We start from the raw sequence: 26,948 nt of genomic DNA on the forward strand, positions 1-26,948 counted from the left end.
GAGTGTGTTGGATAAAGATTATGGGAACTTGTTTGACCTTCCCCCAGCCCCTCTTTTATTTGCTGGCTATTCCCCTACCCCTCATGGAGGTCTTTGGGGGAGAAAGGGAGATGGGGAAAGGACAAATCCAGTAGAAAGTCTACAGCTCGTGGACCACAACAGGAAATGGTCTCTCTGAGTTTGAGACATGAGAAAAGATGTCATCCTGTTCCTGCATAGAACACTGCTTGGGGCTGGGAGGTGGATGCAGTGCCTGCTGGAGGGCTGTCTCGGAGGGTCCATGTCCCCCAGGGCTTGGGAGAATCAAAGGGGCATCGTGAGGAAGTGCCCTCTGACCCCAAGTTCCAGACCTTGTGCTTCTCGACCTTCCTGTCTCGGGAGGTTAGGAGCAGCGAGTCGGTGACACAGGCTGCCCAGTAGCACCTTGTCCTTGACACCGAGTTTGTCTGGAAAGGGCAGAGCCTTGGGGGAGGGAAGAAGGCAGGGACGTCTGAGCCACCAGCGTGGAGCCCTGGGAGTAGGCAAGGCAAGCAGGACTGGGAGGTTCCCGAGTCAGAAGGTCAGTAGGCGAGGTCTGGGAGAGCAGGAGGATTCCGGGGTCAGTGGGAGGATCTGAGGTCAGTGGGAAGAGTCATGAGATCGGTGGGGAGAGCCGGGTTAGAATGTGGAGTCTGGAAGGTTGTAGGGGGAACTGGGCTAGGGGTGTGGCGTCAGTGGCAGAGGTCTGGATATTGTTGGGAAGGGCCCTGTGACGTTCTGGCAGCCAACGGGCGTACCATCCAGGGGTCAGCGGGCAGGGGAATGGTCCGGAGGAAGGAGCTGATCGCTGGGTGCTGATGAGTCAGAGGGCAAGGGTGGCGGGTCGGGCCAGGGGACCCTGACCACGAGCTCCATGGGCTCCCGAGCCTTGTTTCGATACGCCCGGCGGATGGTATCCACTGCGCGCTGGTGGGTCACCTGCTCCAGACTCTCTCCATCCACTGCCACCAGCTCAAAGCCAGCCTAGGAGGGGAGTGGGGGACCACAGCCCTGCTCATCAGGTCACCCCCTACTCCAGCATCCAACCTCCACCTCCGCCAGCTAGGACACTCTCCTGCATGGGGGGGATGGACAATGGCACTTTTGTGCCTGGAGCTGTTGGGGGCTGGGTGGGGCGCAGACAATGGCCCTTTGTCCCTTGGGGCATGGGGTGGAACAGGATGGGCCGCCCTCAGGCCCAGGCTGGCATGAGGGGACAGATTTTTTCCTTGGCCAGCTCATCCTGACCCCTCTCCTCCCACGACCTGGTCTGAACATGCCTGGCTGGCAGATGCGCATGACCCAGCCTGCCCCGGCCAGAGGCCAGAATCAGCTCCGGGCTGAGGGCGTGGGCCGGGTTGGCTTCACCCACCTGCAGGGCCCCACTGAGGAAGGCGGCCCCCCCAGGGAAGATCTTTTCTATCTTCACCATGGGCTGCACCTTGGACTCGATACCCCCCGAGATGCTGATGCCTAGAGAGAGTGACAAACACAGGATAAGAGTGTGCCATCCCCCTACAACCCAGAGCTCCCAGGATAGGCCCAGGACCCCATCCCCAAATCCGGGGCCCCCAACTTTTCCCAAACTCCAATTCTGTTACTATTCAATCCTCAACTCCCAAATCCTCTAGCTCTCAAAGCTCCCAAATCTATAGATTCCCCCAACTACGCCCCAATACCCAGATTCTTTTCCTAGGCCCAGGCCCCTAGTCACATCCCCAAACCAAACCCACCAACCTTACCCAAACCCAAGAGCCCCTGCCAGGCCCAGTCCCACCCGGACTCACCCAACGACTGTTTCATCTTGGACAGCGTGACTGTCCTCAGCTCCCCGCTGGGGGCCTTCGCGGCTGCCTGCTCAGCTGTCCTGCCAGGTCCATTCTCGCTGGACCCTTGACTGCCTCTCGCCTTGGCTACCTGCCCATCTAGAGGTCGTGGCAGAGGGGGCCTGGCCTTCCGAGGCTTGTGGTAGCGCCCGTTGGCCATGCTGGGGGTGAGGATAGGCGCTGGGGATGGGGACCGCCTGCGTCCAGGGGACTTGCCTCGGCCCCGGCTGTGGCTGCGGCTGCGGCTGCGGCTGCGGCTCTGGGCCGGGCCCTGGCTCTGGCTCTGGCTCTGGCTCTGGCGAGGGCCTTCTTGGGTCAGGGGCTCTGTCAGCAGCCAGTTAGGTCTCGGGGGCCGGGGGGCAACGGGGGGTGGCTGGGGAGGGGGTGTGCAGGTGCCTCGGCGTGGGGCGAAGGCATCTACTGGCACGTCTTGGAGAGGGGGGATCCCTTTATGAGGGTGGCAGGAGGCAGAGGTACCCAGGGAGACCCGGAGGTCCCCCAGCCGCTCCCTCAGCTCCCCATCATCTTCCTCCTCAGAGAAGCCATTCGCAGGCAGCAGGTAGAAGCCTCCACGGCTGTCTGGGGAAGACGGCCAAGGTCAGGCTGCCCCCTCATCAGCCCAGACCACCTTGCCAGACCCCAGTCCGTGCCTTTCTAAGGCCTAGGAGACCAGGCCTGGGTTTGCTCAGGCCCTAGAGCGGCACTGCCCGTGTTACATTGTAAGAGCACTTTTATGCTTTCTATTGTAATAGTTACAGGGCTTTTTAATGTGTCTAAGAAAAAGTATGACACACACCAAACTAGTAATTTCTGGGAGGTTATTGCACAGAATGATCTAAAAAGTGAGTGGGTGCCCTGACCGGTTTGGCTCAGTGGATAGAGCGTTGGCCTGCGGACTCAAGGGTCCCGGGTTCGATTCCGGACAAGGGCATGTACCTTAGTTGCGGGCACATCCCCAATGGGGAGTGTGCAGGAAGCAGCTGATCGATGTTTTTCTCTCATCGGTGTTTCTAACTCTCTATCCCTCTCCCTTCCTCTCTGTAAAAAAATCAATAAAAAAATATTAAAAAAAATAAAAAGTGAGTGGGTTTAAAACCAATTATTAGGTAAATCATAGTGGTGAGCGGATGTGGCAGAAACGGTTCTGGTGGATGAGGGCTTTCCTTCAGGCGCCCCACACACCTCTGAAACCACAACACCCACAGTCCCTGGGGGCGGGGACGAAAGAAGGCCTGTCCTTCTTCCCCAGTCCCCCTGGGTGTGCCCCCTCCCCGGCCCTGGGACTCTGACTGACCAGGCACAGGGGTGATGAGGTGACGCTTGGGTGGTGTGTCTTGCCGGGCTGGTCGCAGGGCAGGAGGCCGTACTGGTTGGAGAGAAGAGGTCAGCGGCAGGGATGGGCTGACAGGCTCCCCGATGGACACAGCTGACAGGGCTCTTCCCCCTTTCCGTTGGGATATGCCACCCCCCTCCCCACCTGGGGTTCAGGACCCACAAGTCCTGCCCCCCAGCTGCTGACCTGCCCGGCTCTTGAGGGCCTCAAACGCCTCCAGCTCCACAGGCATCACCATACTGTCGAAGCGGCCCAGGTCCGTGGGGGCCACCACGCTCCTGGGAGAGGGAGAGACGGGGGTGGGCAAGGGTCCAGTTCTGAAGGTGCCGGGGGTGGGGGCTTCGGCCCCGGGATGGTGGGGGGAGGTATCGGGGCCCCCCGCCTGCCCGAATTCCTTCCTACAACCCTCCCCACCTGATGTCCCGCAGCAGCAGCAGCTTTGCGGGCTTGTCCAGGATGGCCAGCAGGGGCCTCACCAGGTCCTCCACGCCGCCCTCGTGCACGTACTGCGGAGACAGGCACCCAGGTCAGAGAGCAGCAGGGACTGCCCCAGCCGGGCCAGGGGCGCTGGCTGGGCATGTCGGGGGGGCCCCCCATGTTAGGAAGGGCTCTCCCCACCCCCGGGCTGTCCACAGGATGTCTTATCTTGGTGACTAGGTGAAAGCCTGCAACAACAATAACAGACTTGTAACAGCGATGACAGCTATGGGGCAGGCACTCTTCCAAGCCGTTTACACATGTCTCTCATTTAGCCACCACCCACCCTGAGAGATGACATTATTGATTCCTGGTTTGCAGGTGAAGAAACTGAGGCTCAGAGAAAAGGGCTTTGCCAGCGCCACACAGATGAGGAAGTACGAAGAGGGACTGAAACCCGAGACGTCTGGCTCCGGCCTACACTGTGCGGGGGAAAGGATGTGCAGTGAGTAGACTCTCCTCCCCACCCCCTCCTTCCAAGCAGAAGGAAGGAATTGGAGCCAAACACTAGGCTGTGGGCTTGGCTGGCCCATCATTTGTCTGCACACAGAGCTACAAATTAGCCTTTGTCCAGGGCTGGAATAAGGACCTTGGGGATGGGGTGGCCCTACCGAAAGCCTCTCCAGTCAGTACTCAGGATGGAGGAGGCCCTTCGGCCTGGCACTGCCCGGATGTCACCGACCACACCCACCAACGCAGACAAACTGGCAAACTGAACACTGGCAGCCACCCTAACGAACACATACCGCTCCCTGGTGGTGAAAGGGAGACACGTACTGATTCAGGGACACAAACACAGAGCATCCTGTATGGGCATAGACACAGAGAAACAGCATGCCCTGGTGGTCAGAGCGAGACATTCATATATATCCGGAAATAAATAAAAGATAAACAATGTGTGTGGCTCTAAACCACACACAGTTATAGGGACTCACGCATACACATATGGATAATATACCCCCAGATAGTCACAAATGTGCACAAGCTTCAAGTTCACACACCTGCATTCAGCACCCACTACGTGCCAGGCTGTGTACCGGAGGGTGGCAGTCGGGGCACAATAATAAAAATCCTGCTCCAGATCTTCAGGAACTCAGTGTAGTCGGATTGAGGGGCAGAATGAACCACATGCCCCAGTGAACTACAAACCACTCACAGAGGGAGTCTCGGAGGAGGGTGAGAAGGTCAGAGTGGGCTTCATGGAAGCGGTGGCATTTACACCGACTCTTAAGAATAAATTCAGGGATCAGCATGAGTGTTGGGAGAAAAGTGCTCCAAAGGCGATGTAGACCAATGGGTGGGTAGAAGTTTAACCTGATCGCGAGTTACATAAAGGGCCTCCCTGTAGGCCGCGCAGGTTGTGACCACAGTGTGAGTAGTGCCTCTGGAGCTGTGCAGTTCATTACCTGTACCACGCCGTGTGGGAACCAGGGGTGATGCGGTGGCTATGGGAAAGCTGGGCTTAGTGGGTTGGGGAGTTAAATCAGGTGAGAACAAGGAACTTGCACTCCATTCTGTCCAAGAGGTTACCAGGGGCCTGGGGAGTGTAAGTGATCAGAGAGGTGGTTTACAATGCCTGGCCTGGAGGCTGTGAGGAGGTGGCTAAGAGGGGGAGAGAGAAGGGGTTCAGGGACACACATTAGAATCACTAGGGGAGCTTTACTCATCTCTCAGGCCACCCCAGAGGGTCCCATCTCTTGGTGTGGGCAGGGCTTGGGTCAGGTTTGGGTAGTATTTGGAGCTCCGCAGGTGCTGTGGGGACACAGTGAGAGGCATCCTAGTTGGGGTGGGGAGAGAGAAGCCAGGGATTAGGAAAAAGGAGCCAATAAAGCAGCGGTTCTCAACCTGTGGGTCGCGACCCCTTTGGGGGTCGAACGACCCTTTCCCAGGGGCCGCCTAAGACCATCGGAAAACACATATATAATTACATATTGTTTTTGTGATTAATCACTATGCTTTAATTATGTTCAATTTGTAACAATGAAAATACATCCTGCATATCAGATATTTACATTACGATTCATAACAGTAGCAAAATTACAGTTATGAAGTAGCAACGAAAATAATTTTATGGCTGGGGGTCACCACAACATGAGGAACTGTATTCAAGGGTCGCGGCATTAGGAAGGTTGAGAACCGCTGGAATAAAGGACCAGAGGCCCACCTAGTGGCCACAGCCCAGAACTGCATGCTTACAGATGCTGGTTCAACAGGCAGCCCCACTTTGCCCTGAGATATGAGCATGGCATTTGAGTTTAGCCAAGGCCATTAGCTGCCCCCAACATGCACCCGACCACAGGGGGCCCTGCTGTAAACCAGGCCTTGGTAAGGGGATGCATGAATTACCACGCCTCAGTCTCCAGGTGACACATGCCTTAGCTAGACACATGCACACTCACACGGATACAATCGTACAGCTAAGTCAACACACAGCCAGGTACTCCACAGGCAGACAAATGCACACATCACCCAGACATACAACACAGCCCCACCCTGGCCCAGGTGATGGTGTGGGAGGGATCCACAAACAATTTCCTGGAACTCCTCAGACAGCCCTTGGGCACAGGCTCAAGTTCCCAGATTCATCACAGGGAACCCACCGCAGAAACCTGAAGGTTCTTGAGGCAGCAGGAAGCCTAGATCCTGGGGAGGGCCTTCCAATCCTCCCAGAGGGGTGACATGCCCCTTCTGTAGTCTCACCAACATTCAGGCTACAAAGATCCCTCGCCTCTAACCTCTGTACCACTCTGGACCCTCTGGTCTGTTTGAGGTGGAAGGGAACAGAGAACAGCAGTGCAGGTGTTGAGAGGTTTGGGCTGTGAGGTGGGGGAAGGGACACGGGATTACTTACCTGTGCCGGGCCTGGTGGCTGACCCAGGAGCAGAAGGAGGCATGGGAATGGGCTGGGGTTTAGAGGAGAACGGAGGCAGGTGACTGCAGGGACTCCTGTACCCCGATTCATCACCTGCCTGACTCCTTCTCTCCCCAGCTTGAATGTCACCTCTTCAGAGAGGCCCTCCAAGGCCACATCTAATTGGTGCTCTTGGCTTCCTTTATCATGTCATTTTCCTTCACAGCACTTCACATGAGTTGTCACTATGGGTGTTTAGTGTCCAGCTCCCCTTTCTGGTTGTGAGCTCATATGTGTGCCGGTGTGTGCATGTGACAGGCAGGGGTGACTTCCGCTTCTAATGACCACTGGCCTCACAGTGCTGAGCCCAGATACTGGTCAGCAGGCAGTAGCCTGAATGAATGAGGGCCTGGGTGACTGAGTGGCCATGTGCTGGGGCTGGGGGCCGGCTGGAGGCTCACCCGGGAGCAGTGGCGGGTGACGGCCAGCACCTCATCGTCCGTCAGCAGCCGCCGGGCCAGGTCCTGAATAAGGGGCCGACGGCTCTCCCAGGCCTGCACCTGCTCATCCACATTGGGCAGCTGGCTGGAGGGGCTCCCGGACCTGGCAGAGAGCAGGGCCCGGCCCCGCTCCCGGTCTGCAGGGCAAGAGCAAAGGGATATGATGAAGAAGCCTGGAGCCATCAGGAGAGGAGGTAGGGGCTTCCCTAAATGGGGGTCAAACCCCAGGACATTCTGGCTGAGAGGCCCAGGTGCCCCTGATGGAGTCCCAGCCATGCTCCCCAACATAGTCTCCCATGGTGATCTGCCCGCCAATGGAGCTCTACCCCAGGCCCCTCTGCCCCCCAACACAGACCCCTCTACCAGCCTGTTCCTTAATGGAGTCCTGGCCCAGCGGCCCTTGGATTCCCTGAACATACACTGTCTACTAGCCTGGTTCCCATTGGAGTTCTCACAGGCTTCCTCATATCCCCCAAATCAGTATGTGGGAATCCCAACTCAAACTCCAGGTTCCTACAAGTGTACTGCAGTATCTGTCTGCAACCCTATCTTTCCTAGTCCAGTTCTTTTAGCTGCCCCCATTATGTACCTCCCTATCCACCTGGTCCCTCATGCTTGATCTCAACGGAGCTTAGCCCAAAGACCCTTAGCTGCCCCCAACATGCACCCCACCCCATCAGCAGCTCTGCTGTAAATCTCTTTGGTAAAGAGATGCATGACTTACCGCGTCTCAGCCTCCAGGTGACAAACTTCTGCACAGGTCCCACTCCCCCTGCTAAGAAGAAAAGGGCTCAGCAGCAGGCCCTATCCCCAGTCTGAAAATGGGGGTTGGGGGGTTCAGGACTGGATGGATCACTGGTTGGTATGGAGGGTTCAGGCTGAAGGCGGTGGGATGGGGAGGCCATGAGGGTCTTGAAGGCCATGCTCAGGCCAAGACCTTTGTTTACAGGCGGTGGTGAGTCCGTGAAGGTTTTGGATCAAGAGAGGGTACAGTCTGAGCTCTGCTTATAGATTCATTTGGAAGCAAATGGATGGAGGCAAGAACCCTAGGGACAGAGTTTGGGGGCGCACTTACCTTCAGGGCCCAAAGAGAAAAGGGACAGCCTTGGAAGGAGAGAGAAGAGTGGCCTGAGAGGTGGGAGGAGAACCAAGAGAGAGCAGGGCCCTGGGGGCTGTGGAGAGAGAGATGAGTTGAGGAAGGGGGGCTGGCCTGCCCTTATTTGAAGGGATTGTCTCTCCCATGGGACTGTCACCTTGAGACCCCCTCAGGGGGCGGGGGAGGGGCAGGGCCCAGCTCCTCATCCTCTAGTGGTTTTTGCCTGGCCAACATCCACTCTCCCCTCTGGACCACACTTCGATTTCACCCAGGGACCCCATCCTCAGTGCATGTTCCCCAGGGGAGTTGAGAAAGCGTCTCTCTCCCACATCACAGTGATGTGAGGGCGTGTGGTCCCAGCAGGACCAGTGAGAGCCTGAGGCTTCCGTGGAGACTCTTTGAGAAGCTCTCTTTCCTTTGTGTTGCTAAGTGGCCATCTTAGCTCGAGTGGCCAAAGCCCTCAGGACAATAAGCCAATCCAGGGGGAGGGAACCAAAGACGAGAGGGCAGATGTCCCAGGAGACTGTTCCATCTTTAGGTCCAGCTTAAATCAGTAGTTGAGCCAAGAGGTGCTTTTTAAAGCTACTGTGAGTAGAGTTTCTGTCACAGGCAACCTCAACAGTCAAGCCAGCCACTCTTGGTCCAGTCTCTGAGCCTCACGTGGGAGATGAGAGGCCCTCCGTGAGGACCCTTTGGAGGCCCCTGACGTGAGTGAAGCCTGCCTCGGCCCTGCCACGGGGGCCCTGATCTAGAAATGGCCGTGCTCAGGCATGGTTCTAGAAGCGGGTAGGGCCTGTGGAGCTCTGGCCAGGGGAGGTGATGCCAAATATTCTAGGAAAAGAGTGCCCTTCCCTCCCCTCAGAACCGGCTCCTCCGCTTGCTCCTGTGCCGTGACTCTATCAGTTTTCCCTTCTGTAAAATGGGCAGACGAGGTCGTGTAAGAACGACCACTACATTTTCTGGGCACCTGTGTGGCAGATAATGTCCTAAGTGATGAACATACACTAACTCACGTATTCCTCACTCTTCCTGAAGATAGAGGTATTATTACTTCAATTTTACTCCTGAGGAAGCCGGGGCCCACAGGGTGCAGTGGAGACTCACGGCAAGTGAGAGGCAGTGTGGGGCTGGATGCCAGTGTGGACCTTTCCTCCCTGTCTGACCAGCCCAGCACTTACCTTTCTCCACGTCCAGGCGAGGACGGGGCTTGGCCGGGCTCCCTCTCTCCAGTGTCCAGGCCTCTCTGCGCCCGTCCCCCAGCCGCCCCTGCCGCCCTCCCTTGAAGAAGAGGTTCATCAGTGTCTTGGAGCGTTGCAGGGCCCCCTTCTCCCCAGAGGACCCCGACTTCTCCTTCTTCCGCTGCTTCTTCTCTTCTGCAGACACGAGGGAGCACCCGGGAGGCTGGAGGGGCGGGCAGAAGGGAAGGACCAGGGGCCGGGGTGTGGGGAGGGGCAGAGAGAAGGGAGAGTAGGGGGACAGACAGGGTCTGCAGCCATGTGGGGAGGTGGAGATGGGGGGAGGGCCAGGGGCGAAATTTTTCACCCCTCCTTTACCCACAGCTACAGCTATGTGAGGAAGCCATGAGGACTGGAGTGTGTGTGTGTGTGTGTGTGTGTGTGTGTGTGCAGGTCTGGGCACTCCAGGCTGGAGGGCTTGTTAGGGCTCTATTGGGGCTCAGAGGGACTGGAGCTGGGTCTGGGTCTGAGTGTATTCTGGGGCTGAGGCTGGGTCCAGGCTTGGGGCAAAGAGGGGTTTGGGGCCCAGGATGGGGTCTAAGGGAGGTCTTGGAACGGGGGCTTTAAAGAGAGCAGCAGCCACCCATCCCCCACGTACCCCACAAGGTCAGGTGGCTCTGGGAGCGTGTAATGGGGGGCCGGGGTCGGCTGAGGGCCAGCAGCAGAGCAGTCTTGGGGGACTCAGAGAGAGCAGAGTCAACGCGGCGGGCGGCTGAGGGTCCGTCCGAGCGGATGGCTGTGTCCCTGAGGATGACTGTGGGCCGCACGCTGCACCAGGTCTCCAGGCGGCCCCCCACATCGGGGTCCGTCTGCATGGCGGTGTCTGCTCGCCCCCAGCCTGGGCCTCGGCTGCTCGGCTCCTCCGGCCCCAGGCAGACATCCATGCGGTCAGAGGGCAGGGAGCTGGAGCCCTCAGCCGAGCTGTAGGGGGCGCTGGAGGCGTATGAGGAGACGCTGGAGCTGCTCTCGGAGGCCTGGGACAGCTGCTGCAGCACCCCGTTGCTCACTGCGGGCATAGGGAAGGCAGGGGCATTTCGGGGGATCGGCAGGTTGCTTCAGGGCCCTGCCAGGCTTGCAGACTCCCCCTGGGCTTGGGGGGTTTGGGGAGGACCCGGTAGCAGCCAAGGTTGGAAGCTCAGGGTCTGGGCTCCGGGCTGCTCAGCATCCTGCCAGTAGGAGGACCTTGAGGGAGTCACTTCTCCTCCACCCACCCCCTTGGGGCTCCAGATCCTAGGAGAGCCTGAAACAGGACCTGCACCTTCTCGGACGAGGGCCCCCAAACAGCGCTGGGCAGTGTGGAAATCCCAGTAAGATCCTGGTCCCCCTGCCCATTTAGTCCTCAGATATTCTGGCCCCACCCTCGGGTCCTGCCCTTTCCCTTCAACCTTCCAGGCCTAGCCACTTACGTCGGTCCAGCCAACAGTACTCAGAAACCATCTCCTTGTAGGCAGGGTACCGGCCAGTCTCCTGGGGCGGGCATGGTGGGCAGAGGAGGCCATCGGGAGGGGGTCAGAAGGGAGAGAAACAATGAGGAGTGATGGCACAGGAGTAAACTTTTCAACCCTCTTACTCTCCATCATGCTCTAGCCACACAAGCCACTTTATTTCTGCGCATGCCAAGTTTCTCCACACTCCAGGGCCTTTGCACGTGCGGTTCCTTCTGATTGGATTCTCTTCCTTCAGCTCATCAGGTGGCCAGCTCCTCAGAGAGGCCCGCTCTGACATCCCCCGACTAAAAGTGTCTTCCTAAATCACCTGCGCCCCTCTCTCTGTTAATTTCCTCTAGCATTTGTCACAATCTGCCTGTATCTAGTTTATTTGTCTGTCTCTGCCAATAGCAAAGACCTTGTCTTGTTCGTTGTTGTAGCTTCAGGACCTTGCATACTGGCCATCCTACAGTAGGTACTGAAAAATGTTGAATGAATGGATGGATGAGGGGCTGAGTGGGAGTAAGGAGGAGCGTTTGAGAGGAAGGAAAGGAGAAGTGGAATGTGGGGGGGGGGGCGGGGAATGGTGGAGGAGGCGCAGGATAGTGAAATGGGTGAAAAGCTTAGAGAAGGGAGAAGGGTGGAGCAGGGGCCAGGACGAGGCGCTAGGCAGAGTGAGGCATCACATCCTCCAGGAGCCGGAGTGAGAAGGACCTGATCCTCGGGCAAGTGTGAGACCCACATGAATAATGGATCCAGCCACGTCCCCTGAAACCCAATCTCTGTACAGCCCAGCCCTTCCTGCCCTGAACCCTGAGGAAGTCCACCACCTAGTCCTACCCAAAGCCACAGCACCGCCCACCTTTCTGAGCGGGACATTTTCTTTCCTTTTACTCCTAGGCCTCCCCCACTCATACAAGGGGCACTGCCCTGGACACCTGGGGAGCAGGAACAGGCCCTGCTCCTGACCACCCCGGGAATTGCCTGGGGCTCCTCAGTTACTTTGCCTTTCTGAGCCTTCTTTCTTCTGCAAAATAAGGACAATGCCTGCCCTACCTCTCATGCGGCTGTGAAAAAGTCCAGTTGCAGAGCAATGGGCATAACTAAGAACTAGAGTGCTCTAGGAAGTCTTCCCTACTGTCTGGCCCCTCCCTGACTCCCACAGCTCTGCCCACCTTGATGGTCAACATGATGTGCGTTTGGCCCTTCAGCACCTCCACGGCCTGGCTGTGGCTGATGTCATCGAACCTGACACCGTTGGCCGCCAGGACCTGGTCTCCCACCTTGATACCGTTCTCCTCGGCCAGCCCTCCATGATCCACTCTAGGGTCAGACAGGCAGCAGTCCGGTAAGCCCCCAGGCCTGCCCTCCCTCACCCCAGTCCAGACCCTCTTCACTTGGATACAGGGATGCCCCAGTCAAACTCCTTGACCCTCCTCCTGGTGACCTGGCTGATCCCACCCCTGACCTAAGCCCTCATTTGAACTTGTAGTTGGCCAGGCCTCCCTTGCTAACCCATCCCCAGGTCCCAGCCCAGGTCAAACCCCAAGCCCCATTCCCTACCCTACCCATTTCATTCCCTGCCCACTCCTCACTTGGACACGTAGATGCCCAGGCCAAACTCCTTGCCCCCTCGGATGTTGAAGCCCAGGCAGAAGTCATCGGAGGTCGTGTAGAGGTGGACGATGCGCCGCACCCCGTCCTCTGAGCTGCTCTCTGACCGCGTGGAGCTGCACTTCTCCACCACCAGCCGCCGGTTCACCACGTCCACCCTGGGGCAGCAGCAAGGAGCCCTCAGCCTGGGCCCCCATCTGCCACCATCTGCCCCCCCCCACCTCCCAGCAGCCCCCATAACTGCAGGGGAAAAGTGGGGCTGCCTTTGGGGGACTTCCCAGGTCTAAGATCTTCAGTGGGACAAGGATTAATCAAATCTGAGAAATCATCCTAATTTTCTTTAATCCTCATAGGCCCACGAGGAAGAGGCGCTGTTATTATCTTAAACTCAGCAGCAGCAGCAGCCAGGGGGCAGGGCCACTGGGGTCTGGGATAGCAGAGCTACGGGGAGAAGTGGAGGAGTGGGAGAGACAGGGCCTTTTCTCATTTCAGGGTCAGGCCTTAGGGTTTCCGTGACCCAGCCCCACGGGGTGGGAGAAGCAGGAGCCACACCAGCCAGGCCTGTGCAGAGCCCTTGCCCTCAGCCTCTCCTGCCCTGGCTTTGGGTAGGGGTGCAGAGGCAGGCAGGGCAGGCCTTCTCACCACGTGGTCTTTTCCTTGGAGAATTTGATGCCGGGCACACGGCCCATGCGCCTCACCATCATGTGCAGGCGGCTGCTGCCCGTCAGGACCTTCACGGCGCTGCCCATGGTGGTGCTCTCCAGGCTCAGCCCGTTCACCTCCGTGATCTTGTCCCCCACACACAGGCCAGCCCGCTCTGCACCGGGGAGAGGGGCGGCTGGTATGGGCCATTTGGGAGAAGGCTGAGCCCCCACCAGACCAGGCTCCCTGCGGTGAAACTTCTTCCCTGAGATGCGGGACCCCTAGGTGGGGTCTGTGTGTCCCCTGTTAGACTAGGGACCTGTCCAGTAGCCCACTCTGCCCTGAGAGGGGCTCCATCTCCCCATTAGATCAGGCCCTCCAAAGCCCAGGATTCTTCCTCCCACCCCTGACAATAAGGTGGGGTCACATACATCCCCAGGACCTCACCCCCGGTGACCCTGCTCACCTGCACTGCTCCCCTCCTCCACCTTGCTGACGAAGATGCCCAGGCCATGCTCAGAGCCGCCGCGCACGCTGAAACCCAGCCTCCCTGCTGGACTCTTCTCCACCCGGACTGCATGGATGATGTCGCTCTCATCACTGTTGGCTGTGGGGATGGGGACACAGGCATGACTCCCATGCCCATTCTGAGCACAGTGGACCCCTGGGTTCCCCAACTTGGGGCCTGCAAAAGCTGGGTTGCTGGTCACAGGCATCCAGGGACCTACGTGAGGGGGGCAGCCAATTTCTGAGTTTCCTCTGGGTGACTTTGTGGCTGTGGGCTAGGGAGGGGATGGGAGTAGACAGGACAGGACTCCATGTGGGAAGACACTGTTCTCATAATGTAGGTGTGTGTGTGTGTGTGTGTGTGTGTGTGTGTGTGTGTGTGTGTCTGATGCTTAGTAAGCTTTCCATGCCCACAGGCCTGGGATAGGCCAAATGCCTGAAAATATTAGTATTCTGAGGGTCAGAGAGATAGAAAAGAGGTTTAAGAATCCATTCTATGGAGCACAGCTGAGGGAGTCTGGGCCCTTTAGCTTGCAGTGGAAATGAGCATGTCAGCTCCATCTTTAAATAGTTGAAGAACTATCCTGTGCAAGGTATTAGATGTTTTTGACTGTGCAACCCAGAGGACAGAACAAAACCCACATAATGGAATTATATGGAGGCCCATTGAGCAAGGGAAAACTTTCTAATACTTCCAGCTGTCAGCATGGAATGAGTTTTCCAGGAGGGAGAGCGAGTTCCTCATTTTTGGAGGCATGCAGGCGAACACTGGGTAAATCCCCGTCTAGGATGCTGTGGGAGGATCCCTGAGGCGCCTTCTGTCTCTTACACTCTGTGATTCTGGAAGTCGGGGCTCCAAGAGCTACCTGACCCTCTGAAGGGAGAAACCCCACAGCTCCATGCGCAGCATGTGCCCAGAGCCCAGAGTGGGCCTCTCCATCAGCGCTGGGGAAGTCAGAGGAGGAGGGTCCCCAGGGGCTGGACTGCCAGGGAGGGATTCTTGGAGGACTCAGATGGGTGGAATTAAGGGAAGACATTGATGAGGGATGGAGTGAGCAAAGGCTCAGAGGTGCGCCCTTGAGAAGGCCTTCTTTTGTTGGAGAAAAGTGAGAAGACTGGAGCGGTGAGAAGGTGAGATTTCTTCTTGGGGCTTACTCCGGAACTCTAAACACCTCTCTCTCTCTCTCTCTCTCTCTCTCTCTCTCTCTCTCTCTCTCTCTCTCTCCTTGCCACTCTCACCTTGAAACTGACCACACACACACACACACACACACACACACACACACACACACACACACACCTGTTTCATCTAAGAGAAACCAGAGCAGCTCAGGGAGAAATCCCCAAGGGCAGCCTGTGGGCAGGGATGGTGCAGTACAGAGACGTGGGGATCCTGGGACTTCCAGGGCAGTGTCCCCCACCCCCATGTCTTGTAGCTCCTCTGGGGACTTCTGCTCCATGACCAGAATGACAGTGGTGGCCCTCAGCAGTGCCCTGCTGCTCACTCTGGGGTGAGGCTGAGTGTGTGGATGACGGGTGTGCTGGACCACTGGTGGAGGAAAGCCTGATTCCTGAGTTACATGCTCCACCCCTGCCCCAGAGGCCCGGGTAGAGGAACAGGGATGCCCAGATGGGCCAGGGGGAGGATCAGGGTCTGAAAAGTTCAGTCTGGGATTCAGCCAGGGCGCTCTGCTGGCTGAGGGACAGGAGGGGAGCCAGAGATAGTTGTCCGGTCCTCTCTGCAGAAAGCCCAGGCCGAGAGAGCCCCACTGCCCTGCTGTCATTCAAGGTCCTGCTTTGCTCATCTGCTCTTTGTTGTCTCACACCTGTCACGGCAGCCAGGCTGTCTCTTCAGTGCCCACCCCATCATGCTTCGTGCTTTCTACGTCCACCCTTTGTCTGTGATACCCCCACCCCCTCACCAGCTGTTCCCGTTGCCGTCTCTAAGCCCGCTACACTGGAAGTTTCTGAAAGCGAAGACTGAGCCTTCTTTCTCTCTAGGCTCCCTGCAGAACCTGACCAGGGCTGGTACAGAACTGGTGTGCAGTGATGTGGCACGAAGCATCTACATAAGCTTAGGTCTCCCCTCCTTCAGGGCCCAGCCCTGGGGCTCCCTCCCTTACCCCCACCTTCCTTTTCTCCCCACTCTCCTAAACATTCGCTACTCTGTCTTCATTTCCTTCCTTTTGCATGTGGAGCCTTTCATTCCGTGTGCCCAGCTGGGCCCTGGTTCCTCCCAGCTCAACACAGAACTGGACACGCAAGAGGCTGGCGGATGGAGGATGTCCTCCGTCCTGCACACGCCCCCAAGGCACACGCAAATGGGTTTGGACAAAGGTAGCATCTATGAAAAAATAGAAACAAAAACAAAAGCAGCAGATGAGCAAAGCGGGCCGTGAATGACAGCAGGGAAGTGAGGGCCTGGGCTTCCTATAGACAGGACTAGGCATCTCCAGCTCCTCTCGGTCCCTCGGCCAGCGCGCTGGCTGAGTCCTAGACTGGACTTTTCAGACTCTGCCCAGCTCATTTGGGGCTAGCATAACACACACACACACACACACACACACACACACACACACACATATTCCCACAGTTTCCCGGAGGCTATGCCCTATTTCCCACCTCTGCCCTCTCTGCAATCCTGGAGTCCTAAAGGACTGGCCTAAAGGAGCAAAGAAAGTAGGTGAGGAAGAGGGTATGGGTTCCCAGAAGCCCCCCCCCCCCCATCATTGGGGCTCCCATCTCTTGAGTTCCCCCACCCGTATTGGCTCTGCCTCCTTCTACTTAGCGCCATATGTCCTCTCCCCCCACCCTCTGCTCCGGCCTCTGCTGGGCCCCACCCCCACCTTCGATGGGGGAGTTGATGAGGATGACACGGCCCATGGGAGATGAGGCTCGGATTCCGCGGGAGGGCCCATTCAGCAGCCGCTGTTGCTTCCTCAGCAGGTATCGCGTTGCGGAGCCTGTGTCGCTGCCCAGGTGGCCTCGGGAGGAGAGGGAGCTCAGAGAGCCAGAGCTTAGGTCTCCAAGGCCCAGTGGGTCGAAACCCACCGAGAAACCGTGCGCCATGGCGGCTAGACTACAGGTCCAGAAGGAACCTGCTGGCCCTCGGGAGGAGGGCTCTGCGTGCTCCAGGCTCCATGAGCCTGCTGGGCAGGACTGGGTTCCCAGTGGACTGGAGCCCTCACCTCCGCTGCCTCTCTGGAGTGTGCACTAGGCCTGCGCAGGGAGAGGGAGGGATTGGAGGAGGGGTGTGAGTGCTGCCCCCCAGAATTTCCACCCCTCCCCCTGGTTTGAGCATCCTGCCCTCCCATGCCTTAGGCCAGAGAACTGCCCAGTCCAGGCACCACCATGGACTTTTTGGAGCTATTCACACCAGGCGGGTGGGAACCTCTCCTTCACCCCTCATTCCTGCTCTCAGCTGAGTCATCTACTTACTCAGTCTCTATCCTCATAGGGGGTTGAGAGTGGAGGAGATGGGGTTGTGGCAGGCCGTGGGGCTTCAAGCGTGTGAGAGAAATTGGGGCCAGGGCAGTTTGTTGCACACCTCTCTGTGTATGGGAGTAGGGGGTCAGCCAGTATTTGGTGCTCAGGCCTCAGGGCTGGGCTTCAGGACCTGGGACAGCTGCAGCCAAAGACCGCAGGGATCTCCCGGCCCAGAGACCCCCAGGCCCAGAGTGCTGTCCCCTCTGTCCCCCTCCTCTCCCGTCTTAAGAAGTTGCATGGCCCTCTCCCAGGCTTTGTAGAGGACCTGCTGGCGAGAGCCCCACAACATCCCCCGCAAACCCGGGGCCAAGTGCCCCAGAGCAGATCTCAGCGCACCACCCCCAGATCGGTCCTCCTGGCGCCCCCACCTCTCGGTCTCAGCCCCCGGAGCCCCTCACCTGCTAGTGTGTGCGCGGCCGCCGGCCTCGCCCGCCCGCGGGCGCGAGCGACTGCAGTAGCAGGGGACCCCGCCCACGTCTCGCCGAGGCTGCAGGAGCGGGGCGGGCCTGAGCAGTCCCGCGCTCCCATTGGCTGAGGAGGCCGCCAGTCACTCCTCCCGCCACCTCTCAGGCACCCAGGACAGCCGTTTTTCTCCTGAGCTGGGCTGCTGGGCTCCAGGCACTCCCGTTGGAGTTCGGATGCCCACCTCGACCGCGAACTCAGGGCATGGGTCGGCTCCACTAACGGTTCAGCACAGGGGAGCCCAGGACCTTGACCTCTCCAGGCCGTGCCCGCTACCAGGGCTCAAGGAATTGCCAGCCCTCTGCGGTCAGCCCCGCGGCCTCAGGGAGGGAACGTCACCTGGGCAGAGCGGGGAGTGAGCCGCGGTGGGCAGGAGTGGACTGGAGCCTGGGGGTGGGGCTCTGTACTGTGACTGGGTGAGGTGTGTGTGTGTGTGTGTGTGTGTGTGTGTGTGTGAGCTGCTTTCTTCACACGCAACCTCCTCCTATGCCAGAAGTGTCTCCCTGGCCACCCAGCTATGGCAAGGTCGCAGGGAGCGGCAGCTGGTTCCAGGACTCTAGGGGGAGGAAGAACCTTTCTGACCCGCTTGCTTGATGCAGACAGAACCTTGAGACTCTGTCCCTTCCCACCCAGGGCTAAGGTCTGTGGCGAAGGCCAAGGGATAGGGATTGGGGGCATAAGGAAACCGGGGACCTAGTGAGGCTGGGTGTCACAGCGGAGAACGGGGATGGGGATGGGGATGGACTGGGTGCGAGGAAGGGGCACGGGCACGAACGGAACAGGACTCTGAGGGGTGCGGATGCCGAGGTGCTGCGAGGAAGGAGCAGCCCAGGAGACCGAGGAGGCTGAAGCCACTGCCAAGGCTGCCAACCAGTAAACAGACCGGGAGGTAACCCGAGCCCCTCCGGGCGCACCATCAGAGGACGGCCCCTCCTCGCCGCCCGCTGCGCACGGCAAGGGTTCGCCCTGGACGCCTAGACCCCTTGCGGCCGAGGCCAGGAGCCCCCCGAGGCCAGCCAGGGGATTGCAAGCGCCCACGGCTCCTCCCCTCCTCTTTCTGGCGGCGGACGGGGCCAGAACTGATCCCGGAGTCCGGATTGGCTCTGGGAGGTAGCGTGGGGCCGGATCCCGGTGGCCCAGTCCGGGGGCGTCGCCCCAAAAATGACACCCACTGCTCTCAGGTTCTGCCAATCCCTGGGCACGCAGGGCGGACGCGCCGGGGGTAGCCCCCGCCCCTCCTGATGGTTAGCGTCACGCGTGACGTTACACGTGATGGGTGGGAAGGCGGGGGTGAAGCGCGGAGAGCTGCAGAGGCCAGGAGCCCAGGAAACTGTGAGTGTTCGGGCAGGGTTTTGGGGTCCGGCGAGTAGGGGGGTTGGAGGCTGGGAGCAGGAGATGAAGGCCTGTGCTTTCCGGATTCAGGTTATGGGTCTGCAGGAAAGCCCCTGGGGCACGAGGAGAGGTTAATTGGGAGGAAAATGTCAGGGTGGGGCTCTGTGTGGCCACACATTCAAGTGTCTGCAGCTGATGGATATGGGCTGTGCGTGCGCGCGTGTGTGTGCGTGTGTGTGCGTGTGTGTGCGTGTGTGTGCGTGTGTGTGCGTGTGTGTGTGTGTGTGTGTGTGTGTGGCGGGGGGGGGGGTGGTGTCAGGGAAGGGGAGGTCGTGCAATTAACGGTCTTTGTGGGCCAGTGCATGCAGGGTGTGTCCACCCTGTTTGTGTGTCAGCGTAGGGCAAGTATGATGGTGTCTTTGTGTGTGGGTATGTGAGTGTGAGTGTGTGAGGGGGGAGGGTGTGTCTGCCTGTGCGGGAGGAAGTGTGGTTAATGAGGATTAGTCATTCCGCAAGATTTTGCCCAAATGCAGCCAGATGGCTGGTTCAGGCTTTCCTCTCAGTGCTGGGTGGAGGGGGCACTTACAGAATCTCACCTCTTTCTGGAGGCAGGTGGCTCTGGGAGAGAGGGGGTGGCTTTCTGTGCCAGCCCTGCCCAGCTGGGGAACAAGGAGAGCCTTGGGCCATTCAGTGTGGGTTACACACACACACACACACACACACACACACACACACACCCAGCTGGCATCAGAGTTCCTGTTTGAGATCTAGGATAGATAAGCCCTAGGATGGCCAATGAGCTCCCACTCTCGTCCAATCTGGGTCTGGGGTGTGGGCTGGCTTGTGCTACCTTCCCAAGTAGCCTTGGGAGTTTGTATCCAGGTCTCAGGGCAGCTGGGGCCTGAAGCTGACATGAACTTATAATATGCACTTTTGCGCAAACAGAGCACCAGAGTAGCTGCATGGGATTAGTTGTTGCTCATGCATCAACCACACACATGTAAATTCTCACTCATGGAAATCTGCACTAGGCCAGAGCACAAAATCTGTTTTCCTGGTTCTGTCCCCACCCACCTCCCTCCACCCTCAGCCTCCTCCAGTGGTGGTAGGTCCCTGGGCCAGGACATTGCCTAGAAAACAGCTCCTCCCCCCACTGTTGCTTACAGATCTGGAGTCACCTTGAGCTCCAGAAGGGATAGGCGATAGGCCCAGAGACCAGGGCAGGGCCACCAAAGGCTCCCCCAGGTGGAGCCCTGGGACCCCCTCCTTGGAGTCCTCTGACCCTGCTCCCTGCCCTGCAGAAAATGGGTGAGTTGCCCTTAGATATCAACATCCAGGAACCTCGCTGGGATCAAAGCACTTTCCTGGGCAGAGCCCGGCACTTCTTCACTGTTACCGACCCCCGAAATCTGCTGCTGTCTGGGGCGCAGCTGGAAGCTTCCCGGAACATCGTGCAGAACTACAGGTGACGCCCTTCCCCATCTGATCCTACACCCCAGGTCTCATTCCCTGCCGCTAATACAGAACCCTTTGCACCTGTCCCCAGCCCTCACTCCCTGTCCCTATCTGCTGGAATCACGGACAACTGTGGCACAGAGCTTTAACCCAAAAGATTTTAGGGTGTTTGGGTTGAGGAAGTGGCCTTGATATTTATGCCTCATAAACCTCTACAGGGACCCATCCCACTGCTGGGCCACCCTCTGCAAGAACAGAGGGGCTCAAAGTTGAGTCCCAAGGAGGTAGGAGGGATCCCCTTTGTCTCCAGGAGGAAAAGCCCTTGCAATCCCCCTAGCCATTTTTGACCCATGGGAAACCACCAGTATTTGGGCAGAAACACAGGGCAGCCCTCTTTGTATGGCCAGGAGGGAAAAGGAATAGGGGCTCCCACTGCAGGAAGATTAGATTCTCTTCTGCACACCAGGAGCTCCTTTATTCCGAGACTGGGGACCAAAGTCTCCGCCTGAGCCAGGGCTGGGGAGGGCATGTCTGCCCCCTAGAGTGGCCTGTATGTCCCCTGATAACCTGTGCAGGGCCGGCGTGGTGATTCCAGGGCTGACCGAAGACCAGCTGTGGAGGGCCAAGTATGTGTACGACTCTGCCTTCCATCCTGACACGGGGGAGAAGGTGATCCTGATTGGCCGCATGTCAGCCCAGGTGCCCATGAACATGACCATCACCGGCTGCATGCTCACCTTCTATAGGTAGGTCCTGTGCTGTGGGTTCCCCCGCTGAGCACTCTGTCCCAGCTAGAGCGTAGCTTCATGACTAGGTGCTTCCTCTCTGGGCCTGTGTGGGCAGAAAATAGGAGGTGGGTGACAGCGTGTGTTAGAATCCCTTCCACTCCTCAGAACTCAGCCCCCGGGCCCTCCCACCCCAGAGACAGTAGGTGTGTTTGTATAAGTGGGAGGGGTCACCAGAGCAGGATTTAGGCTCATCAACTGGCTCCCTCCTGAAGGTTTAGGAATAACCTTTGGGGCTTCATGATCAGGGTCCAAGGAGGAGGGACCCCATAGAGGGGCGAGAAGTAAGTGTCTTTGTTCCCTCAGGAAGACCCCCACCGTGGTGTTCTGGCAGTGGGTGAATCAGTCCTTCAATGCCATCGTTAACTACTCCAACCGCAGTGGCGACGCTCCCATCACTGTGGGGTGAGAACTCGTCCGTACCTGGGGACTCTCCCCCCCCCCCCCACCGTTGCTGTCCCCTGTTTGATCCTGTTCACCAAGGGCCTGTGCAGCCAGCATCTCCGTGGCCTTCTCTCCGCCTGCCCTCCGTCCCACTTTCCTGGCCTGAGGACATGAGGTTCTCCTGTGTATGCTTTGGGGGGGCCCACTCTTCTTCAAGGGGAGGGGTTGGGGCGACACTGGAGCACGGGAGGCATTTCTCTGCAACGAGGCCACCTTCCCACGCCTCATGGGTTGAGGATTTGGCATGTCCCTGAAGGAAAAACCACATGCTGGACTGTTCGCCTCCCCTCTTATGTCCTGGCTTTTCCACCCACAGGCAGCTGGGAACAGCTTATGTGAGTGCCACCACCGGGGCTGTGGCCACGGCCCTGGGACTCAAATCCCTCACCAAGGTAAATGACCCCCCATTCCACTGGGCCCCAATCATCCTTTATCCACCTCCTTCCCCATCACCCTTCTACACCACCTGACAGCCTTCATGTATCTCTTCCCAGAGTTCCTCACCGCCCCATGGCCCTTGGGGCCACTAACTGGCATCTTTCCTCCCCCAGCACCTGCCCCCCCTGATTGGCAGATTTGTGCCCTTTGCAGCTGTGGCAGCTGCAAATTGCATTAACATCCCTCTGATGAGGCAGAGGTGAGTGGCGCCAACGCCTGGCCTGTGCACGCCCAGCGTGGGTGTGGGCACACCATCTAGTGGTGCACACCAGCCTGAGTGGGGACTGTCCTCTCCCTGAGCATGAGCTGCTGGGCCTAGTCTCAGTCTGACCCTAGGATCTGGGAGGAGAGAACCAGCCTTTCAATCTAGGATGTCTGAGGGGGCCCTGGGAATAGCTGCCCATGAGGACATTGTGGGAGGGACTTGGGGCCTGTGATCTGACCCTCACCCCTTCCCTTCTCAGGGAGCTGCAGGTGGGCATCCCCGTGACTGATGAGGCAGGCCAGAAACTTGGCCAGTCAGCGACTGCGGCCAAACAGGGAATATTCCAGGTGGTGATATCGAGAATCGGCATGGCGATTCCTGCCATGGGTGAGGCAGAGGTGGCTGGGTGGGGCACGGGAGGCCCTGGGAGAAAGGGGGTGTAGTTCCTCCCGGGTTTTGAGGATTCCTGGTGGTAGTGGGAAGAACTGTGAAGGGGGAGCCCCCTTTCTTAGGGTCCCTTCTGCCGCTTTACTTACTCTTTCCCTCCCTGCCCCGCTCTCCCCTCAGCCATTCCCCCTGTGATCATGAACACTTTGGAGAAGAAAGACTTCCTGAAGGTAGGTCACTCTCACCTCTCCTGTCCTGGAAGTAGTGAGGGGGAGCAGAAGTGACCAGTCCCTAACCCCCTCTCCAGCCTGACCTGAGTCTAAGACTTGCCACCTGTTTGCCCCACCCTTGTGCTGCCTCCTCCACCCTCATTCATTCAGCAAGAACAGATTGGATGGCTGGAGTGAAGGAACATTGAGTGAACAGGAGGAGAAGATAAGGGAAGGAGGGAAATGGTTTCTATCCGGAAGGAAACTGGTGTCACTCAGAGCCTCTGACACACCAAGGATGGGCTATCATAGTCACACTTGCTATCACACTCACGCTGTCACATAATGACAACAGTGGGACATGCACACGCACAAAAAGGACAGGGAAGCAAGGCACGGGAATACACGTTCCAGCTCATCCAGTGGCTCATTCATTCACAAATATTTACTGAACACCAACTATGCACATTTGAGTAACAGGATGGGGTCCATGTGGCTGGAGCAAATGGAGAAGAGTGTGCAGAGGAGGAGATGTTTGAAAAGGGACAAATTCGTGCCACTGAGATGGGAGGAAATGAGTGGAGGGTCAGAGGAGGCTACCTAAAGATGGCAGCTCCTGGAGGAAGTGAGGGAAGAGAAAGAGGGGCCGGGAGTACCATGGGATCTAATTCTGAGGCCAGAGTGGGTGAGGGGACACTAGGAGGGGTGTCAGCAAACAGGCCTGGCTGGAGTGGAAGGTGGTGATCTAAAGGTCCCAACCCTGTTACGTTTGGGAGAAAGAAAAAGACCATGTCTCAGTGGCTGAAAGGCAGGGCTGAAGGGGCAGAGCCATGGTGAGTGAAATGGGTGGGGGCATCGAGGGCAGGGGACTCATGTCATTCCATTGTCTCTGTCTCCCACAGCGCCGCCCCTGGCTGGGGGCGCCCCTGCAGGTGGGGCTGGTGGGCTTCTGGTAAGTGCTCAGGGAGTTAGCTAGGGGTGTGGGAGTGCCCTTTCCATGGTGGATGTGGGTGGGTATTTATTGCTTTTAAGATGTTTATATATACATCATTCATTCATACAGTAAGAAGGTAGGGGTGTTGGACACCCATAGGGCATCCTGTGTGTGTGAGGGGTTGATCCCTGTCCTTGAAGGTCAGGAGTTCAGTTGAAGGGGTTCCAGTCTTCCTCTCTGAGAGGAAACCATGAGAATATACATGTTGGTACCATCCAGGAGTTTCATGCCCATCGAATTTCTGATTCTCGCTCTCTGGCTGTGGAACTCTGGGTTCTTTCCTCAGCCAGAACCTAATGTCAGTGTTGGCTTTAATCAGTCACCACCCCTAGGGGCAGGGTCCCGAAACGGGGTGGGGTGCAGGGAGGGAACACCCTGAGGTCAAAGCTTCACAAGCCTTTCCAACACTCTTCTCCCCAGCCTGGTATTTGCCACCCCCCTGTGCTGCGCCCTGTTCCCCCAGAGGAGGTAAGTGCTCTCCCCGCACCCTGGGCTTGGCTGGGGGCTCTGTATGGTCTCCATATCTCTGGAACCAGCTGACCTTAGGGTCCTTCACCGTGTTCCAGGAAGAGGCCTGGCAGGCACTCAGCCTGTTGGGGGGGGAGGGGAGATGGCAGTGATCTGGGCCTTCTGCCCGCTGATGGAGATTCTTCAGCTTGGAAAGAGGAGGGATGGTGATCCCTTAGCCTGACGGGGGAGGGGTTGAGGGGAACTCAGCCTGGCTGTGCTGTTCTGTTGCAGCTCCATACATGTGAGCAGGCTGGAGCCAGAGCTGAGCGCTCAGATCCGTCAGCAAAACCCCAGCATCGAAGTCGTCTACTACAACAAGGGGCTGTGAAGGAGAGTCAGCCCTGGCCCTCCCTCGTCTCCTTGGGCTGCTGCATTTCTGGAGCCCTGCCATCCTGCCACTTTCTCTTCTGCCTGATATTGAGCAAGGGGCTTGGTGGGGAGCAGCCATTGAGACCAGCAATCCACTAGGCTGGGAAAGGTACCTAGTAAGTCTTTTTCTCTCCTCTCTGATTCCAAAGAGCAGGGTCACATAATCCCTTTCTGCTGCACTAGTGTGTCTTTGCATATGCATATGTGATATGTGTGTGTGTACACACTGTCCTAGAAGCTAGGAGCAGACATGCTGTCCCGGGATGTCCTGATCTGGCTCCTCCTCTTGGCCTCCTGCCACCTGCCAGCCAGCCAGGCTATGGGACTTGGACAGTTCTACTGGCCAAGCCATTTCTCACAGCACCTCACTCCTTCTGGACAGAAGAGAAGCCCCAGGATCTCAGGACAGACTGAGGGACACTAGCAAACCAAACTGGGTTGAATCCTCCAGATTTCTGCTTCCTGGCTCCCAAAGCTGACTCAGCAACGGGGCTGGCAGAGGAAGGCCTGTCAGGCTCAGGGAGGCAGGGGGCTTATACTCTCCCCACATCCTGGAATAGAGCACTTCCTCTCTGCTGCTCTACCAGAACAAAGGAATGCCAGTCTCCTGCACTGTTCTTGCCAGCTTCCCATCCCCCCTCCGCTGCAATGTGGGCATCTTCGGGCATAATGCTGGGAGTTCTTGGTCCACTCTACATCATCACCTCAAATCTATACCTGCAACAGCAACCCTCTCCCAAACCCTCAACCAAAAAGTCACCAAGGCAAAGAAGCATTCCAGACCTCCCATCGCACCTTCCTACAGGGAGACACAGCTGTGGGAAGTGCTTAAACCCCACAGGTATCTGAATGGGTGTAACTAGTACACTCTCAAGGGCAGCTGAGGCCACAAGTGTACGATCTTAAGACAGGGAATTTTGTGTTCCTTTGACCCTTGTTAGACATTCAGTAGGACTCCCCACCTTAAGCTCCTTTTCTTTCTCGAGGCTTGGCCCTGCTCCCACCCCTAACCCCCAAGAGGAGGAGGGGCCCAAGCATCAAGTATCAATGGCTGGTTCAAGGGTGAGGTAGGCTTGGGGGTGGAGTATGTGCTAGGTGCTAGTAAACTAAGAGTACAGAGTTGGACCTTGACTCCCACTCCCATGACCTCTGGCTGAAGTGGGAGGCCCCAGCAGGATCCCCTAAGAGCATTTTCCTGCTCCCCCAACCAGCTGCCACCAATAACAAAAGCTATGATGTCATTGTTATGCAATAAATTGAAAATTTGTTACCTCTTTTTAAAAATATATATTTTTATTAATTTCAGAGAGGAAGGGGGAGGGAGAGAGAGAGATGGAAATGTCAATGAGAGAGAATCATTGATTGGCTGCCTCCTGCACGCCCCACACTGGGGATCGAGCCCGCAACCCGGGAGTAGAACTGTGACCTCCTGGTTCATAGGTCGATGCCCAACCCGTGAGCGCGCTGGCCAGGCTCTGCTTCTTGATCTTCACTTGATTGTAGGCCCTGAGGACCTAGGAAGAGCCTTTCCTTCTCTCCCCACAGAGTCCAGGTCTTGGCCGCTTCCCTCCCCTTCTGTAGGGACCCTCAGGTCCCAGCAGAGGGCGCGCTGAGGTTAGAAAATCAGTCTTCCATCAGCACCTGCGTACTAAAGGAGAGGGAATACTAGTATTGGCAGTAGATGCCCTCCTATTCCCTCAGCAGATGGAGTCCTGGCTTCGTTTTCTTCATTGCTAGGGGTGCTGATACACCTTGGTTCCCTTCAGGCATTTGGTATGGAGCGGTAGCATCTGGTCTCCAGGGAGGCCCCAGTTTAGAGGAAGACTAGAGAGCTAAGGACTGCCCAGCATCATCAGAGAGAAATAGAGCACTGACACACCCTCCAGACCTCTCCTTGCCCCATTGATACAACAGGGAAATAAATCTGACAGGGACCATTAGCCACTTAACACCCCTTCCACCTACCCTGGGGCCCTCCCTCCCTCCCTGCTTCTGTAACCCCCCTCCCTTTTTTTCCTGGGATATCTGAGGCTAAAAGTTCATGCCAATGTGCAGCTGGTGAGAGCTACTATTAAACAGTTTATAGTTGCCTCTTTTACCCTAAGCCTTGGCTTTGGTAGAGTCAAAAGAATAAACTGAATGAGTCTATATTAAAATCCATTCCCTATTCTCTGTACGAAATACCTCTCATCTCCCTTTTTTCAGCCCAAAGCTCTCAAACTAGGTGGTGGGGAGACATCTTTAGGGCCGAATGGTCCCATAGCAGCCTGAAGTGAACTTGTTATCTTGGCCTGGGCTCACTGACTCCTCTTGGGAAGTTTACTTGTCATGGGCAGTGGGAGTGAC

The 26,948-nt window shown here is 57.5% G+C and overlaps 2 protein-coding genes across 7 annotated transcripts; one reads left to right on the top strand and one right to left on the bottom strand.

Moving 5' to 3' along the window:
• Window positions 1-313: 313 nt before the first annotated feature.
• Window positions 314-17,544, bottom strand: PDZD7 (PDZ domain containing 7). 4 transcript variants are annotated; one of them, XM_059661125.1, is made up of 17 exons: window positions 17,411-17,544; window positions 16,373-16,745; window positions 13,486-13,626; window positions 13,020-13,194; window positions 12,359-12,535; window positions 11,939-12,086; window positions 10,743-10,803; window positions 9,935-10,342; window positions 9,280-9,474; window positions 7,730-7,780; window positions 6,967-7,142; window positions 3,592-3,683; window positions 3,364-3,455; window positions 3,139-3,210; window positions 1,806-2,423; window positions 1,391-1,491; window positions 314-1,002 (listed from the first exon to the last, which is right to left on the bottom strand). In XM_059661125.1, exons 2-17 carry the CDS (start codon window positions 16,593-16,595, stop codon window positions 787-789), a joined length of 2,946 nt encoding a protein of 981 aa, XP_059517108.1. In that variant the 5' UTR covers window positions 16,596-16,745; window positions 17,411-17,544; the 3' UTR covers window positions 314-786. The 4 variants fall into 4 exon arrangements, 2 of the variants coding, with proteins under 2 accessions (XP_059517108.1, XP_059517109.1); XR_009448241.1 differs by lacking the exons at window positions 314-1,002; window positions 1,391-1,491; window positions 1,806-2,423; window positions 3,139-3,210; window positions 3,364-3,455 and having other exon boundaries at window positions 3,594-3,683; window positions 9,280-9,502; XM_059661126.1 differs by lacking the exons at window positions 314-1,002; window positions 1,391-1,491; window positions 1,806-2,423; ... (1 more) ...; window positions 3,364-3,455; window positions 3,592-3,683 and adding an exon at window positions 8,081-8,177 and having other exon boundaries at window positions 7,015-7,142; window positions 9,280-9,502.
• Window positions 17,545-17,640: 96 nt separating this feature from the next.
• SFXN3 (sideroflexin 3) lies at window positions 17,641-26,762 on the top strand. Of its 3 annotated transcripts, none has more exons than XM_059661137.1 (11): window positions 17,641-17,780; window positions 20,108-20,271; window positions 20,837-21,007; window positions 21,353-21,451; window positions 21,807-21,882; window positions 22,042-22,127; window positions 22,393-22,520; window positions 22,701-22,750; window positions 23,632-23,681; window positions 24,144-24,191; window positions 24,465-26,762. In XM_059661137.1, exons 2-11 carry the CDS (start codon window positions 20,111-20,113, stop codon window positions 24,559-24,561), a joined length of 966 nt encoding a protein of 321 aa, XP_059517120.1. In that variant the 5' UTR covers window positions 17,641-17,780; window positions 20,108-20,110; the 3' UTR covers window positions 24,562-26,762. The 3 variants fall into 3 exon arrangements, with proteins under 3 accessions (XP_059517120.1, XP_059517121.1, XP_059517119.1); XM_059661138.1 differs by lacking the exon at window positions 17,641-17,780 and adding an exon at window positions 17,821-17,839; XM_059661136.1 differs by lacking the exon at window positions 17,641-17,780 and adding an exon at window positions 18,229-18,806.
• The last annotated feature ends 186 nt before the right edge of the window (window positions 26,763-26,948 follow it).

The sequence above is a fragment of the Myotis daubentonii genome, chromosome 13, assembly GCF_963259705.1.
Source record: "Myotis daubentonii chromosome 13, mMyoDau2.1, whole genome shotgun sequence".
Lineage (NCBI taxonomy): Eukaryota > Metazoa > Chordata > Mammalia > Chiroptera > Vespertilionidae > Myotis > Myotis daubentonii.

Bases quoted from the DNA above. Each gene is read 5' to 3' on its own strand.
- PDZD7 (XM_059661125.1), bottom strand. From the start codon at position 16,595: ATGGCGCACGGTTTCTCGGTGGGTTTCGACCCACTGGGCCTTGGAGAC. The intron at 13,195-13,485 runs GTGAGCAGGGTC...TCCCCGGTGCAG, and splicing joins GGAGGAGGGGAGCAGTGCAG to AGCGGGCTGGCCTGTGTGTG. The intron at 10,343-10,742 runs GTAAGTGGCTAG...CTATGCCCGCAG, and splicing joins GTACTGTTGGCTGGACCGAC to TGAGCAACGGGGTGCTGCAG.
- SFXN3 (XM_059661136.1), top strand. From the start codon at position 18,747: ATGGGTGGGAAGGCGGGGGTGAAGCGCGGAGAGCTGCAGAGGCCAGGA. The intron at 21,452-21,806 runs GTGAGAACTCGT...TTCCACCCACAG, and splicing joins GACGCTCCCATCACTGTGGG to GCAGCTGGGAACAGCTTATG. The intron at 21,883-22,041 runs GTAAATGACCCC...TTCCTCCCCCAG, and splicing joins GACTCAAATCCCTCACCAAG to CACCTGCCCCCCCTGATTGG.